Source organism: Ctenopharyngodon idella, chromosome 20 (genome assembly GCF_019924925.1).
Source record: "Ctenopharyngodon idella isolate HZGC_01 chromosome 20, HZGC01, whole genome shotgun sequence".
Taxonomy (NCBI): domain Eukaryota; kingdom Metazoa; phylum Chordata; class Actinopteri; order Cypriniformes; family Xenocyprididae; genus Ctenopharyngodon; species Ctenopharyngodon idella.
This window is the reverse complement of record NC_067239.1, coordinates 3218640-3237088: the sequence shown is the minus strand read 5'-3', so window position 1 is coordinate 3237088 and position 18449 is coordinate 3218640. Positions and strand designations below refer to the sequence as shown.

At 36.3% G+C, this 18449-nt stretch overlaps 1 protein-coding gene across 1 annotated transcript; it reads right to left on the bottom strand.

The window, feature by feature from the left end:
* Window positions 1–43: 43 nt before the first annotated feature.
* LOC127501843 (desmoglein-2-like) lies at window positions 44–14859 on the bottom strand. Its single transcript, XM_051874074.1, has 12 exons — window positions 14772–14859; window positions 10831–10953; window positions 8195–8350; window positions 7133–7274; window positions 6866–7035; window positions 6613–6747; window positions 3869–4054; window positions 3263–3702; window positions 1336–1478; window positions 878–1099; window positions 382–621; window positions 44–219 (listed from the first exon to the last, which is right to left on the bottom strand). Exons 1-12 carry the CDS (start codon window positions 14823–14825, stop codon window positions 59–61), a joined length of 2172 nt encoding a protein of 723 aa, XP_051730034.1. The 5' UTR covers window positions 14826–14859; the 3' UTR covers window positions 44–58.
* Window positions 14860–18449: the final 3590 nt, after the last annotated feature.

Sequence of the window (18449 nt, the reverse complement as noted above, 5' to 3'; positions counted from 1 at the left end):
TCAATTATCACATACTACAAAAGTGTTTTACACTGTCACTTGTTCCCTCAGAATATAATTATGAGCTGTGTGAGATCATGAAGGGATTTTTTTTTACCCTATCTTCTCCTTTTCCCTCTGTACTATAGGACATAAGGTGTTGCTTGGTTTCAAATGGCATGTCAATAAAATTTATTTCAGCACTCCCACATTCACATTTTATTAAGGCCATCAGCACCACTGAAAGTACAGACATACAAACAAACACATCTAAATCGTATGTCTATTTTACAGTGTTACTACAAATAATTTGATCCAGACTAATTTAGCCAGTAAACTTTACAGTTAACTAAACTTTATATTTACAGTAGTAGACCATAGCAAACTAAACATCATGCTCACAGATTAGGCAGAGGAATCCTAGAATCAGGAAACTAATTCCTGCCGCTCCAAGAGTGGCTGATGCAGTGTGTACTGCTGCCATTTTTGCACCACAAACCACGCCTTCAGAGCAGGTGCAAACCTCTAAATGGAGGACTTGCTCATCGGGGCAGGTCAGTCCTTGCATGTCTCTGATCTCCATGGTGATTTGGTAAAAACCAGGCCATAAGTCACCTTCAATGAACAATGAAGCACTTACATCTGAAGAGGTGAAAAACAGTGAGAGACCTGACTATGTGGTTACTTTCGACTCAAAACAATGATTATCTACTGAATATGTTGCTTTCAGTTTATTTTAAATAACAAAAACCTGCTGTTGTTGTATATTAGATTAAATATTGGAAAATTATAATTTTTTTCATAATTCAGACCATTGCAAATAAATTACATCAGACATTTACATGAATATCTGAATGTTTGATAAGATATTATTATTATTGAAAAACCGATGTTTTACCATTTATTCTCTGCAAGTTCCATTTGCCTTTTGTCTTCTCTTGTATCAAGCTGAACTCCAGAGGAGCTCCGTTGGGATAGAAATCATTATCTTCTGCTGTGACATTCACTGCTCTGGTATCACTGCAAACAGTCTGCACATTATCAAGGAGTTTGGGGCAGTTATCATTCAGGTCCTCCACCTGCAAGGCTATAGTCCCTGTAGACGTCTGAGCGGGCAGCTCTAAAATGTATAAGAAACACAAATCATGTTATAATTAACCTTTATACAGTAAATCTTCTTTTAATGTTTGACATGGAGACTCTTTCACTAGTGTTTAAAAGCATCCTAGAAAGCACTCCATGAAGTTAGTTGGGAGAAATTAAATAATGTGTAAAGTAGGTGTAGGTGTGTCCAAACATTTGGCTGCCAATATAAAGGTTCCCAACATAATGTACTGAAACTTTGTTCCTACTAACCATCTGTAATGCAGAGGATCTCGGCATGGTAGGTCCCGTTTACCACATATGGAGACTCACGATCTGGTACCTTGTTGAGTTTGATCTCAGCAGTGTCCATGTTAACAGAAATCCAGTTGTCAGGATCATATCCCTTTGCATATCTAAACAAACATGGGGAACATTACCTAATTGCAATTTTAAATTCCACATTTGAGGTTTATAACAGGAATAGTTATTATTCAATCACATTTTGTAGAACTAAGGCATAATAATGCTTCTTAATATGCCTGATTGAGCTGTTGTAATGTACTGCAGATTTAACCAGATCATTTTGTTGAAAGATTGTAAAATCTTGAAACTGACATTCCCTTTCAGTCAGTCACGTTTGACGTCACATCAGTGACTGACGAATTGGGATCTCGCCTGAGAGCCCTATCACCTTTGAGCGTAAACTATTTGAGCCAATGCACATTAGTGTGCGAGATTTGCATCTCGCGCTCCGTCCCGCAGCGTGGGTATAAATGAGAAAGCGGGTGTGACGCACATTCAGCTTTTCACTTTGGAGCCGAGTGGTTCAAATGTTCTGCTCTATCTGTCACTTCAAGAGTGTTCTACGAGTGTTTCGGGAGTGCTCTTCAAGAAGAAGCCTTTATTATTCCGGTGTTGGTGTGACGCCGCTGCAGCGGTGTTCGCGATCTTTCAGAACATTTTCCTGCTGTTTTCATACAGCCTAAAAGACACACTGCAGACTGCACTATTCTCTGCTAGCTGTGCTGCGGCCATTTCCCCTATGCGCTTCAGCACTTAAAGATAGCTTAAATTTCCCTAAAAGAGCAAAACACGGTTGTGACGTTGCGTCTTTCTAAAGATGTCATTACACCCGTGTGTTTCTGGGCATCAAACACGCTGAGGTTGCTTTCGTGGATGTACCCACTGCGGTAAGATGACCATCACGGTGTTGCGGTCGAGAATCCAGTACCTCAAAGGAGGTGGAGAGTCCTTACCTATGCCCCAATCTAGATCCACTTTTGGGCCTCAGAAGAGGGCTACTTTGGTGAATAGCCAGGGTGACCTGAGGATAACAGTGGGGGCTAACCTGCCGAGTCAGTCTCTGTGGGCCCCCCACTCCTCTTGCACACCGCAAGCTGTGGAGTTTCCAGTTGAACGCGCTAGTCCTTCTCATGGGGGAACAGGCGTCTCATGATCAGATGTTGATCGCAACATCGGAGGGTGAGCTGGAGTACTCCGGGGATGAATACTCAAGTTACCTCCTTCGGGGAGAGTAACATTGCCCAAGCCTGACCCATAGTGGGGCAGCCAAGGGATACGTGGCGATCCCCCCCGGTGGAGCGCACTGTTGCAATGCAATTGTGTCCAAAAAGCGCTGCCACCTGGAGGGGTAACCCGCGTCTCCCATCCAAGGCCTGTAAGTCCTCATCTATTCTCACTGCCAAGGCTTACAGAGCCGCTGGACAGGCTGTCTCCGCCTTGAACACCATGGCTCTCCTGCAAGTATACCAAGCCAAGGCACTTAATGAGCTGCACAAGGGTTGTTTTGACCCAGGACTGATGCAGGAGCTGCACACAGCAACGGACCTTGCACTACGAGCAACGAAAGTCACTGCACACTCCCTCGGTCAGACGATGGCCACATTAGTCACCGACTTGGCTCCTCAGTGAAAACCTGAATGTGCGTTGCACCCGCTTTCGCATTTATACCCACGCTGCAGGGTGGAGTGCGAGATGCAAATCTAGCACGCCATTGTGCATTGTCTCGTTTAGTTTACACTCAAAGGTGATAGTGCTCTCAGGTGAGATCCCAATTCGTCAGTGACTGACGTGACATCTCTGTTCCCTCCTTCAGGGAACCAGGGTTACATATGTAACCGAGACATTTGTTGTTGTTGTTGTTGTTTTTCACAAGAAATTCTTGAAGAACACTTACTTGACTTTTTCTGCTGGTTTCTGTGTGTCTTCTTCTATAGCAGTGTAGGTGTCAATTACTCTTGGAATAGAACTTTTGGTGTTTTCAGATACAGATATAGGCTTGACCTGTGGCTGGAACTTTGGAGCTTCTGGTTTGTTTTTTACACTGATATTCACTAAGTATGACTTTTTCTTGGAGCCTGGTTTACCGTTTCCTCCCAAAAACACAACTTCAGGGCCAGCTCCAGATTGACCACTGGCTCCAGATCCTCCAGACTGACCACCGGCTCCAGAAGCTCCAGATTGACCACCGGCTCCAGAAGCTCCAGATTGACCAGAAGCTCCAGCTGCACCTGCATCTGCTGCTCCTGCTCCACTCCCTATAGGTGCTCCTGGAAGAGCTGTGTTAGCAACAGCTAGGTTCAGTTTCAGATTAGATGCTGACTCAAAGTCAACAGGCTAAAGGAGAGAACAAAGTGTAATTGGTTACTCAATACAAACCATGTAGCAAATATGTGTGTAAATAGCACACGTGTACATCGCATTAATACAGCACACCCTTACTACATTTTAGCCCTGATCTCCTTCACATGAACTTGGAACTGTGTACAAAATAAGCACTGACCTTGTTCAGGTACAAAATACCCATATTTGTCCTCGGATCAGTTTTAATAGAGAAACGTCCATCCTCGTCTCCAGAGATTATTTCAAACACGGCCAACCAATTGTCTGTCCTTTCTTCATCGATATCCAGTGCCTGGATCTTTAAAACCTCAATGGGTGCCACATTCTCATCAACGCTTACTGAAAACTATGAAACCAGAAAAAGTGTTCACCCTCTTTTCCAGTAACATCTAATATTAAACATTTTCTTACACTACAGTAGACAATTAAGAGGCAGTGCTGGGTAGATTACTTACAAATTGTAGTCTGTTACTGATTCCAAATTACATGACAAAAATTGTAGTAATCCATTACATTACACATTTTAGTTAATATAATCTGACTGGTGACTACTTTTTGATTACTTTTAGATTACTTTGACCTAACTTTATCGCATTGATTTGAATGGTATAATAGTGTACCATACTGATATGAAAATATAAAGAGAAAGAAAAATATTCCATTCTTTGTTATTAACAACATGAAGTGACATGACATCAGGGCTTCACAGTGTTTGTGAGTTGAATGAAAAGCTAAAAGTTAAATCATAAATATTTAAAATGAAAATAATGTAGAATTTTAGAACAATGTGTTTGAAAAGTGTTTGAAAGACAAAAGCCTTCCAAAGACAGAGCAATGCATAGTTAAATGGCACCGAGTGATTAATAATTAATGTGTTTGTCAGAAGTTGAATTAGTATGCAATGTTGCAATGAAAGCACTCCTTAAAAGTGAAATGACTTTTGTAAATCCAGTGGTCAAATGCTGCGTGGCCATGTATACAGTAGCTGTGGCCATACATTTTCCATATATTTATAGCCACCTGACTAGTGGCTGCAATTCTGACTATAACTGCAATTTCACAAAACTTGAAGACTTTTTGAATATATATATATATATATATATATATATATATATATATATATATAATATATATATAAAGCGATATGCTTTTTTTTAGAAAAGAAAATTTTAAACTTAAAGGGACAATCAATAAATTATGAATGATTTACTGCCATTGTGTGAATGAACAATATGTAATCTTGTAATCAATAAAAAGTAACTGTAGTCTGATTATGAGTATTTTAAAATGTAATATAATGTAATTTTTGGAATCTGATTATGTAATCCAGATTACATGTAATCTGTTACTACCCAGCACTGTTAAGAGGAATACCTTTGAGAAAAAGAAGTACACTTTAGCATACTTTTAAAAAGAGCACTTATTATGGGAATAATATGCTTTAAAAGAATAAACTTAAGTGTGAATTGAATGTCTTGTTTTCGGACACTTAATTGCATGTTATTTTACAATTAAATGAAAATGTATTATAGTTTAAATTGCTATTAAATGCAATTATTATTCTTTTTTTAATTATTATTATATTTATTTTTCGGAATTTGGTAGACACTTTTATCTAAAGCAACCTGTAAAATAAACAGTTATGAACCGTAATTATTACAATATAAACCTTTAAATGATACGGTGTTGAACTGTAAAATAGACAGTAAACTATAAGTGCTGTCCCGTAAAACCTAAAATGTTGCTAGCGTATTTTTTACAGTAAAGTTCTGGCAACCACAGCTGCTGGTTTTTTTTACCGTAAATTTTAGTGTTTTTTTTTTTTTCAGTGTAATTCATAGTGCATATTTCACTAGTTGTTGCTTTCCCTTGGATTTGAAACTATGACCTTGGTGTTGTTGGCACCATGCTCTACTGTTTGAGATGCAGAAAAATAGTTGAACTTAAGTGTGCTTTTTGACCCACTTAAATAGGACTTTACAAGTAATTTCATATTTCTATTCATAGTTTTCAGTCATGTGACTGGCGCAGAGACCTGGAGGGCAAAACTTCCATAGAACTGCATCATATAGGCCTGTCAATTCTCCATTTGTTTCATGCCACAAATATTTAGATCATTCAAAAGAAGGACAAAAATATTTGAACAAAATGCAAGTTTTGGGTGCTTGTGATCCATATACAGCACCGGCTGCAGTTTTTCAATCACTAAAATCAGCTTAACTTTTTAAAACGCTTAACATAAAAAACACTTAAAGTACATTAATAGGTAACACTTTAGAATACTGATCTTTCAATAATGAATAATTACACAGGAACAAATGAGTAATGCATTATTAACACTCTAGTAACTACTATTAACTAACAAGAAACTCTGATTAATGAATTAGTAAGTAATAGTGCTCAGTTGAAGGTGGTAGTTCACTATTAGCTAATCAGTAACTACTATTTTTTCATACCTCCTAGAGAACTACTAATAACTACTATATACAGGTTCATAATTAATGTGAATAATGCATAATGTATAATTAATTCTAAAGTGAAGATCATGGTAACCCACTAGTAATTACTTAAGTGCCACCAAATACATCAGAAGGAATGTCCAACTCGTGTTTTGAAACTTTGGCCATGTTTAGCATGAGAATGCAGCTCTTTAACAGTGTAAATAAGTCAGAATGCATGAAATAGCATTAAACCCCCCCTTTAAATACGCTTAAGTGGCATTTTATTTTATGAATATTATATATGCAAGTATAGTGTTTTTTTTTTTTTTTTTAAACATACTATAAAGGTACACATTCAATGTGTTTAAGCACACTTCTTTTTCGCAACGGTATCAAGAAAAACAACACTATTTATTGTTAGAATTGTGACCTCCTGACTAGATTAGCCAATGCATAAAGTCACCTCATCCTTCTCCAAAGTGGGAATATTGTCATTAACATCCAGGATGTCTACAGATACAGTAGCTGTAGCAGAATTTCCTTGAGCACCTCCATACATGTCAGCAGCTTGCACCGTAAGAACATAAGAGCTGTGTTCCTGTTCAACAGAAAAAAACTTAATCAATCTCGACTGTTTGGCAAAAGTAAATGAGTTCTTTGGAAACTACAGACACATAATCACACATATAAATACCAGTTTAACTGGAAGCAATTACCTCTCTGTCAAGTGCTTGGTTGCTCACAGAGATTATTCCGCTGTCTTTATTTACAGCAAAGAAAAGCTGGCCATTGTTTGGCTCTTGTTTGATTAAGCTGTACGCTATCTTAGTGTGAAGAGTGTTTGGCTCATCTGCATCTTTGGCCACAACTTGTGTTACAATAGTCCCTAGAAAATACACAGCAATTACAAAAACATCTCACTAAATCTTTAAGGTGAAGGATCTTTCATCCCTAATTACAGAAAATCAGACAATCAGGCTCACCAACTTGACTCCCCTCGTAAACGCTGCATCGTTCTGGCTTGATGAAAACTGGTGGGTTATCATTCTGGTCATCCACGACGATGTTTATTTTAATATTATCTTCAGCTATGGAGTTGTTAGGGAACCATGCGGTGCCAATAATCTAAGACAAAAAATAAAAAATAGAATAAAAAAAAATTAAAAAAAGGCTTCTATGACAACATGACTTTGTTTATGAAATAACTTATTACCTTGAAAAGGCTTTCTGGATTTGGAGTTTGTGGGTATTAAATGGTTTATCAGAAACCGAGAGCAACTGTCACAATTTTAAAACAATAATGATACAAAACGTACCATACAAAGTTTAAATAATTGTTTTGGCCAACAAATACTGTAATCAATAAGTTAAATAATTAATTTATGACATTTAAAACACACTTGCCCCATTAAAACTGTATTCTAACCTAGATTTTAAAGGGACAGTTCACCCAAAAATGAAAATGTTGTCATAACCCTCAAGTTGTTTCAAACCTGTATGAGTTTCTTTCTTCTGTTGAACAACCAAAAAAGATATTTTAAAGAATGTTGGTAACCAGGCGGTTGACGGCACCCATTGACTTCCATAGTATTTCTTTTTCTAGTCAATAGGTGTTGTCAACTGTTTGATTAACATTCTTCACAATATCTTATTTTGTGTTCAACAGAAGGAAGAAATTCATACAGGGTTGGAACAACTTGAGGGTGATTAAGTGATGGCAGGATTTTCATTTTTGGGTGAACTATCCCTTTAAGAAAATGCTTTTGCTAATCAAAGTTTAACTTTTTTTTAACAACTATAGCAAAAATTTTATGGCATTGTAATTTTATCTTGGACAACTGAATTTACAAAACTTTTCAGAATGAAGTTTTGAGCTAGATATCTAAAACCAACATACAAATACATTTTTTTTTAAATTAACTTTTTACTCAAAAGTTACTGAGATATAGCCCTTGTGACAACTAGTCCTGGACGATCTACAATATAACACATGACTGTGTACTATATGCTTTGTATCTTAATTAATGTGTGTTCGTTATCCTCACGGTGTAGTTTTGTCTCTGCTCACGATCCAGAGGCCGTACGATGCGAATCCATCCTTTGTACTCGTCTACCATGAATTGACCGATAGGTGGCTGATCAATTCCTGGACCCTTCAGAGTGTAGCGCAGTAACAAGCCCTTGTCAATGTCTGATTGTATCTGAGAAAGTTAATATTGCAATAACGCAGGTTAGACTGCTGTCACTAAAGATAAGTGTAAAAGGTTCTAAAACCTGGAAAGTTTAAAATCATACTTCAATAACAATTAAAATCATATAACTCTCTCATCATATAGGCCTACTTCTGACATGTGCTGAAATTATATTCAATTCATATTGCTAAGAATTAACTGATTTTAATAACCAAAACTATAATGTTTAGCTCTGTCTTACTAATTTAGCACAGTCCTGTTACCACATGAAAAAATTTAAAATTCCTTAAAATTGTAACACCCAAAAAGTAACAGTTTAATGGCATAAAGACAAGTAAATAATCTTTTAACCTTTCATCCCCCCCTTTCCCCCCTCAATTTTCACAGACTATAGTGCACAAAGTTGACTGCATTCACCAAGCTCAGGCTCAAAAATGATCAAACAAGAACTTTTCTTTAATTTATGGAAAATAAGTGGTAACCCTTTATTTCAATAGTCCAATTCAGACTAAGTAACCATAACTATAAGTAACTTTTTAACATTCTACTTACTATAAGTAACTTTGCAGCTACATGTCAACCAGCAGTCATTAGAGTATTAGTAGACTGTCTGCTTAATATCTGCTAACACTTTATTTTGATGCTCCTCAAGTATCTCAAGTAGACATGAGACACATTCCCGTTTACACCTGCTGTTTTAATCCGTCTCTTTTGTCCACTTTCAACCACTTCTGTCCTGATTTCTTCGAGGGAAGGGTCTATGGGCGGGTAAACGTATGGGCTTTTTCAGAAGTTTTGACTTAATAGACGAAATAACCGCAAGCAATTTACATACAAACGTGACCGAAGACAACAGAAAACATGAAGCAGCTTTCGTTTTTGCTCTGACACAGCCATGAGACCGCACTGAATGCAGTAAGTGCATGTTAGAAAACAGAAATGTTTAGAGAACATTGTGCTTAGAATGACTGACTTTCGTCTTTAAACCAAACTTATTGCTTCAGTCGGCAAAGTTTAAATCCTGTCTGGCAGCCGGCTTCCCATAATGTTTACGCATTAGTAGGCGGTTTTTAGCAGCTGTTCAAACACATTCGACCACATGAGCGTCTACACTACGAAAGCATTCAGGTCGAATGCATTTTTGGCCCTGTTTCCACCTGGTATTGAGATGCAGTTTGGTCGTTCGGATCACAAGACCGCTAAATACAGCTGTAAACTGGGTGTAAAGCATTTTGAGCTTGTCCACTTTCAACCACTTCCAGAGGTTGTTGAAAATGCATTTGACAGAATTGTTTTTGTAGTGGAAACGCTCAAGTGAATGTGTTTGAACAGCCACAAAAGACTACCTACTCTCCTCCTACTGACCTAACGCGTAAGGTAAGCGTGCGCTAGCCAGACTGGATTTAAACTTTGTCAGCTGAAGACCCGTTTGGTTTGAAGACAAAAACATACCAAGCACAATGTTCTCTCACCATTCCTGATTTCTAACAAACACTCAACAGCGTTCGGCTGGTCTTGAGGCTGTCAGAGCAGAAATGAAAGCTGCTGCTCTCTGTATGTTTTTCTGTTATCTCCGGATGCATTCATATGTAAATTGTGCAAGCTTATTTTGTCCATTAGACTGAAAGATCTGAAAAAACCTTAACATTTACCCAGAAATCAGGACAGAAGTGGTCAAAAGTGGACAAAAGAGATGGATTGAAACACCGGGTGTAAACGGGTATATGTCTCCCTCGTCTACTTGTGATCCGATTGACCAAAACGCATCTTAATACCAGCTGGAAACAGGGTCTTTGACTACCTCTGGAAGTGGTTGAAAGTGGACAAGCTCAAAGCATTTTAGACCCCTTTTACACCTGTATTTAGCATTGTCCACATGTGATCTGATCAACAGAAACGCATCTTAATACCAGGTGTAAACAGGGCCTAAGTAACTTTGCAAGTACATGCCAACTTATTCTACTAACCCTAAACTTAACCTAAGTCTACTAATACTCTAATGAGAGTTAGCTGACATGTAGTTGCAAATTAATGAGAGTTAGTTGACACACATAGGCTATGAGTTATAATGTCTAAAGTGGACTATCGAAATAAAGTGTAACCAAATAGGTTTTAAAGTAAATACAAACCAACATTTGTTGCTAAACTAGCTAATCCCTCTTGAGTGATAGCTTCATTTAGACTACATTCTCAACACTGTAACCCTGTCATTATTTTAACATAATTAATTTTGTCTAAATCTGTAATTGGACATATCCCAAATTTTTGTAACAAGCCTGATTGGAAAATAAAACAGGTAATATAATTTAGTTTGTACCCTTTTTGTGGAAAGTGCTGACAACTGGCTGTGTAACAGATTTAATTTTTTAATAGAGAAATTGACTTACTGAGTAAGTATAAACTGAATAACTTGAATATTATTATCCAAGCCGGCATTGTAATATGCTGTACATGGAGAGAATTGCTGTATTGTATGGTGTTTCTATTACCTTGCTGACATATTGCTCATTACTGTAGTCCACATTTTCTGTAATCTTTTTAACAGGTACAATCCATTCCCTTTTTTGACGCTGCTTCTGTGAACCTGTCCAACAGTCTCCAGTGCTCAAGATCTGTAAAAAACAAAACAAAAAAAACTTAACACATAACAAAAGCTATAGTATTTGCTCCATAATGCTTTTTAAAATATAATGTTATGCTATTTTCTGTTAACTGTAGCCTGGTGGTTAGGTTTAAAGGATTAGTTCACTTTAAAATAAAAATTATCCCATGATTTACTCATCCTCAAGCCATCCTAGGTGTATATGTCTTTCTTCTTTCTGATGAACACAATCGGAGAAATATTAATAAAATATCCTGACGCATCAGCTCAGCGCATGGGATCAACGAGTATAAACCTGAAGAAATCCATCATAAACGTATTCCACACAGCTTTCGTACATTCGTATTCAACGTACGAAAAATGCGTTTTGAACTGTGAGAAATGTTACACTTTCTTCCTATGTTGAATACAGAAGGCGGTCTGGCGGAAGATGGATATTTTACTTCATAACTTGTTAAATATGGATATTTTTTATGTGGATGGAGGCACTTTCTTCAGCTCATACTCATAGATCCTGTTCACTGCCATTATAAAGCTTGGATGCATCAGGATATTTATTAATATAACTCCGACTGTGTTCATCAGAAAGAAGAAAGTCATATACACCTAGGATGGCTTGAGTACAGTGATAAGTGCTTTTTTTTTATTTTTTTTTATGGTACTGGAATCTTGTTTATGAAGGTAATAAAACGTGAGAAAAGAATGTGCCAATACTACCCCAGTCATTTGATTATCTTCTAAGTCACGTGGATTTGCAAATCTCAAAGGATCACTCACCACATGCCAATGACTAGAAGGCTGTTTGTTATGTAAGAGTAGCTTAAAAAAAAATTATCACATTCCACTTGACTGTAGAATTCAGACTGAAGAATTCTGCCCCAAGGAAGTAAAGAGTAGTGGAGAATGGGGCGCAACCTAACACTTTTTGGCTTTCCCAGTTATCCACTTGGGGTTTAAAAGTATTTTTTTCTTTTGTTCCCACATTAATTTCACACATTTCTAGTATAATTATGTGGTTTTTGTTCATTAATCAGTGTATAATTTTTATTATTTCCCCCAAGGTGAGGCACGTTGTAACATGTGACGGGATGTGTAGCCAAGTATGGTGTCCCATACTCGGAATTTGTGCCACGCGCACACACACAGCAGTGAGTAGTGAACACACACACCTGGAGCAGTGGACAGCCATTTTTGCTGCAGCACCTGGGGACCGATTGTCCCAAATTTTGGTAACGAGTCTAATTTGTGATTTGAGGCAGTTCTTTTGGGCAATTAGGGGTTAGGGGCCTTGCTCAAGGGTGCCTCATTTGTGTATAATGAGAGTGGAAGAGAGCGCTGTTCGTTCACTTCCCCCACCTACATTTCCTGCCGGTACTGAGACTCGAACCCGCAGCCTTGGGGTTACAAGTCCGACTCTCCAACCATTAGGCCACAGGTTATTCTTAATAGAATTCTGCGAATGTGAATTATATTGCATAGAATAGCATAGTTCTAATAGGGGCACATTGTAACGCAGTGTTAACATGCCCCATCTGCGCAACTGGGATTTAAACTCGGCTAGTGTCTCCTACTGGTTAGATAAGCATTAAAGAACTATCTAAACTGTGTGGAAACTTTTAAACCATGTGTGTTACAACTAGCCCGCGTTAGGTTGTGCCTCAGTAACTCCTACTGAGAAATGATACGGGACGTGTACGTGGCGTTTATATTATACAACGTGTAAGTTGTGTTGACCATAAATGTAACTGGCACATTGATGGATATTTCAGTGGATATTTCATTTTAACTGAATAACTAATTTTAATTTTTAAATAAATAATAAATGTTTTACTTAGGAGAGTTAACGTATTCAAAGACTTGTAGATGCAGATATTGAAACATCTTCCACAGTATGATATCCGAGGGATTTGTTCATGTTAGCCCTATCACAAACCTAGTTTGCCCAGCTTAACTTTCAGGTAGGACTACTCAAAATGTGAAGATAGTTCTGCACTAATATTGATATTTTTTAGGTCTCTCATTTAAGACTTCCAAATGTAAAAAAGAGTAGATGACTTTCTTAATCAGTAGTTTTGTCTTGTTCTACATAAAAATATCTGAACATCCTTCAAACATCCTATTATTATTTTATTAAATCTTGAGGTAACACTTTATTTTAGGGTCTTTTAACTAGTTGCTTATTATTATGCATATTACTAGAATATTGGCTATTTATTAGTACTTATTAAGCACATATTAATTCCTTATTCTGCATGACCTTATTCTACATTCTTAATCCTACCCAACACCTAAACTTAACAACTACCTTACTAACTATTAATAAGAAGTAAATTAGGAGTCTATTGAGGGAAAATTCATAGTTAATAGTTTATGTGTTCGCTATACTAAAGTGTTACCAATCTTGAATTATTTTTTGGTATTTAGGTTTAATCATAAAAAAAAAAAAAAAATCATAATCATTAAAAACAAAAAAACAACAACAACAACAACAACAAAAAAAAAAACAGCGATGTTACAGTCATTACGGAATAGCCTTTTGCTACCTGTATATGTACAGTAAAAACTTTTTTTTTTCAAAGTTGTAAATAAAAAAAAGATTACTGGTGTATGTTTGTTTTTCTTCTTGAAAATTAAATATTTCATTCAAAATGTTACTTTCTGTTGTATTGTGCTGTAATTGTTTGTGAAATTTACTAGCATATTACATAGCAAATTTTTCTATATCAATTTTCTCATTAAATTACATTATGCTATTATAGCAACCTCTTTGAGGAATTAAAAACAGTTTGCTACTGTAATATACTGATAATAATGCGATAATGTGGTACTAAAGGCATTTATTTACTCGCAAACAGAATTGTGCTTCTTTCCCTTAAAAAGTAGAAAGAGATTCATAGATTCATGTAGGTTACTTTTCAGTTAGTTTTAATTTTTTACTTAAACTAAAAAGCATATTTGACAATATTTTCCAATAAATATACATGCATCATTTGTCTTTTAAAATATAATATTACTGGTAACATTTTACAGAAAGGTTAATGCAAGTTAGTGAATGCATTAACTCACAATGATCGATACATTTTTTACAGTAGTTATTATTCTTTGATATGTTAGTTAATAAAAAATAAATGCAACTGTTCATTGTTATTTCATGTTAGCTGAGGGCTGTGTTTTTCAAAAGCATTGTGAGCGAAGTTGTTCGTAGAGACTATTGGTGTAATAGGGTCTTATGATGCTTTCGGGAAACGTGGCCCATGTCCATTAAATAATATTAACAGATTCAACTTTTGATTTTAATAATGTTTTAGGAAATGTTGAAATTAACATTAACTAAGATTAATAAATGCTTTAGAAGTATTTTTTCATTGTTTGTTTATCTTAACAAATGAAACTTTATTGTAATGTGTTACTATATAATTATATGTATGGTAAGGTTACAGTTAACCAAATAACAGGTTTTAACAGCAGCATTGCTGCCTTTTCTGTTCAATTTTAATAGTGCCGTTTTTCTTCTCAGGTACGTTTATCTTGTTTTGGTACTATTTAGATATTCGGTAACACTTTATTTTAAGGTGACGTAGTTAACTAACCCCAAACCAAACCCTAACCGTAACTCTATAGTAAATTCATGTAGTTAATTAATATTACTCAGTACTTATTTAAGTAATTACAATGTAACTACATCACCTTAAAATAAAGTGTAACCAAATATTTTGGTAACACTTTATTTTGATGCCCCGCTTCTTTTGACTACAAGTAACTTTGCAACTACATGTCAACTAACTCTCGTTAGAGTATTAGTAAGTCATCCCATCTCTTTCTACTTACCTGCACTGTGAGAAGCAGAAACAATTGCGAAGCCAGCAAAGAGTGAGGAAGCATCTTCTTGGAAAGATGAAAGAGATCTGTCAGTGTTGTCACTGGCAGAGTTTCAAAGTGTTTGCACACTGTTTATTGATACCACAAAAATATAAGGCTCAAACCATCTATTGGTCCGCCCAAAAATGAAAGCTTCACCACGTGTCTGCGTGTAGATTAGGGAGTGACATATTAATTATGGTAGAGAGGACATTTTCTATTTTTACACAAGTTACTACACAAACAACACATACTAAGGTGTGGTATTGTTTTTTAAAAGTTTGGTTGTTCTGAAAGTGAATTTTAAATAATGAATGAAAATGAAAGTAAAATACGCATTTTAATTACCCTTTGATGTATTGTGACATGACTGTTGGTACAGTTCTAAGGAATTAGCAGAAGCTTTTAACATGGAACCACACAACATTTTCTTGTACTTCACCACAATTGCTACAGGGCTTTTTTTTTAATGATTTTATTTGTGTCTGTGGCCTAGTGTGAGCAATGCATTATATAAATTGACTTCTGAAGAAAATACTTAGATAATTACTTTTTACGAACTACGGCAAAAGTTATTAAAAAATGTTACGTTAAAGAGTCATGCCAATTTCGTAGTCAGAAACCTGTCTTTGATTTGATTCGCTTGCATTACTCGCATCAGTTCAAACCTATTTACTTTATGCAGCAGTTCCTTATGAAGTTACCAGCCATTGACAATTTATTGAATTTTTATATTTAAACATTTATTTACTCATCAAAGCCAGCTGTTTTTCAACCGCTCTACCGACTTGTTAAAATCATGAAAGCTACCCCTAGAGTGACCTTTTAACCTGTCCACTGTCTATTACAGTAATATAAGTACGTGTATATTACGTAACGTGTAAGTTGTGTTGCGTAATGTTCCGTTGATGTTCCATTGAAAAATGTAACTGCTGTACTGATGTATATTTCAAAGTGCTTTCTGTATTTTAACAGATAACAAATATTGGGTTACACTTTATTTTTCGATATCAACTTTAGACATTCTACTAACTCTAAGTAACTTTGCAACAACAATTAGCAGTCATTAGAGTATTAGTAGACTGTAGTAGACTGATATGGGGGTTACACTTTCGTTTAGGATGTAATACTCACTATTAACTAACTATTAACTACGACTTTTGCCTCAAACTCCTGCTTATTTATAGTTAGTAAGGTAGTTGTTAAGTTTAGGGGTTACAGTTTATTTTAAGGTGTCAATATTACAGCATTTGTAAAACCGCATTCTTCCATCTTAAAAATATATCTAAACTATGACATATGCTCTCAATGACAAATGCGGAGCAGATAATTCATGCGTTCATGACCTCAAGGCTAGATTACTGTAACACTCTACTGGGTGGTTGCCCTGCACGCCTGATAAACAAACTCCAGCTAGTCCAAAACACAGCAGCTAGAGTTCTTACTAGAACCAGGAAGTATGACCATATTAGCCCGGTTCTGTCAACACTGCATTGGCTCCTTGTTAAACATTGTATAGATTTTAAAATCTTGCTAATTACTTACAAAGCACTAAATGGTTTAGTTGCCCAGTAGACACAATAGACGTGAAGAACTATAATGCGTTAAGAGCTCGCTCAGGCGACGCTAACGCAATCTTCCTAGCATTGTTTGGGAAGCAGACACACTCTGTCAGTTTAAATCTAGACTAAAAACGCATCTCTTTAACCTGGCATACACATAACACATTATCAATTTATGTTTTCAAATCCTTTAAAGGATTGTTATTAGGTCAGCCGGAACTGAAAACATTTCCTATAACACCAGATGTACTCGTTACATCAGTAGAAAAATGGCATCTACGCTAATATTAGTCGCTCTGTTTATCCCGAGGTCTACCGGAGTCAGCCGTATCCGGGCCGTATTCAGTTGAGATTGAGGACCTGCGCCTAGACACGACGACAACGCAGTGTCAGCAGAGATTGTGTCAACTAGATCATCCCCTGTGAATGCCTCACCGACACGACAGCCAGTGGCAAAGATTCGCAACAAACCGTCCCATACCTGCGTGATGAATACGATCTTCAACTAGATGGAACTGGATTAAATACAGCTTAAATAAAGCTGCCTAAATCATAATTATGCACTGTTCGCTGTTGGCCAGAGGAGAACTGGCCCCCCGACTGAGCCTGTTTTTTTTTTTTCTCCATTTTTATCACCTGTTTGTCACCTGATGTCACCTGTTGGAGTTTGGGTTCCTTGCTGCTGTCGCCTTTGGCTTGCTTAGTTGGGGACACTTGATATTCAACAATGTTTTCTGATCTGCCTGCATTGACACCATTGTATGCGAACAGAACTGAGCTGGACGATGACATCACTGTTTTCTGCAGTGCAGATAGATATATAGACAAATTAACTAGATTAATAACTATTGATTTTTACAACAGAATGAATCAATACTGAATTTATTTAAGCTGGTCAATGACACCATTTTCTTTAAGAGCTGCTGTGTAGCCAAAATCATTTACCAGTTATCACTGCAAAGCTGCTAATCTGCATTGTAAAATGCGCTATATAAATAAAGGTGACTTGACTTGACTACAGTGTAATTATACATTTAAGTACTGAGTAATAATAATTAACCTCATTTGCTTACTATAGGCTCAGATTTAGGATGAGGGTTTGGTTTAGGGTTAATTGCATGTAGTTATGCATAATTTCTAGTCATAAATACAGTAACTACATGTAACATGTGTAACAATGACACTAAAATAGTGTTACCCACTTTATTTTAAGGTGTCTGTGTTACAGTGTAATTATGCATTTAAGTACTGTGTAATAATAATTAACTGCATGGACTTACTATAGGGTTAGGGTTAGGATTGTGGTTTGGTTTAGGGTTAATTGCATGTAATTATGCATAATTTATTGTTATTACTACAGTAAGTACATGTAACGTGTAACAAGGACACTGTAAAATAAAGTGTTACCAGTTTAGGTATTGGCTAGGATTATGGGATGTAGATATGGTCACGCAGGAAAAATGTGCTTTATAAGTACTAATAAACAGCCAATATTGTAGTATGCTAATAAGCAACTAGTTAATAGTGAGAATTTGACCCTAAACTTGTTTAGGTGTTACCGGTTAGGGTTAGGTGTTAGCGTTCAGGGTAAGTAGAATAAGTTGACATGTAGTTGCAAAGTTACTTATAGTCAGGAGAAGGTCTGTTGGTGGAGCATCAAAATAAAGCGTCATTACTAGAATGTCTAAAGTGGACCATCGAAATAAGGTGTTACAAAATATTGTATTTCATTGCTTTAAGAACATTCTAGTAAACACTAATTGGGAATAAAAGTGGAAAGAGGATAAAATTACATGTTAAAGTGCCTGTGTAAAGACAAACCAAGATATCATTCATTAATTTGGAAGAGCAGACCACAAGAGAGTAGTATCTGTTGTGTTTTTAATATTGTTACAGTGCAAAGATAAAAGAAAATAATCTGGATGAACAGCGCAGTAGATTTAAAAGAGCTCTTGTCTCAGACATTCTTGTGATATCAATTTCACATTATAATACCATTCATTATTTTTCTGATGGATAAAAATAGAGCATCCAATTCTTTTGAGTGGCAGTTCCTAAAACCCGCACCCATATTTTAACAAAAGTT

What these genes read in the sequence shown, in the direction of transcription:
- LOC127501843 (XM_051874074.1), bottom strand. Translation starts at nt 14,825, where the DNA reads ATGCTTCCTCACTCTTTGCTGGCTTCGCAATTGTTTCTGCTTCTCACA. An exon ending in TTACGAGGGGAGTCAAGTTG is followed by an intron (nt 7,036 to 7,132) that starts GTGAGCCTGATT and finishes TGTATTTTCTAG; the next exon opens with GGACTATTGTAACACAAGTT. An exon ending in CCACTTTGGAGAAGGATGAG is followed by an intron (nt 4,055 to 6,612) that starts GTGACTTTATGC and finishes CTGGTTTCATAG; the next exon opens with TTTTCAGTAAGCGTTGATGA.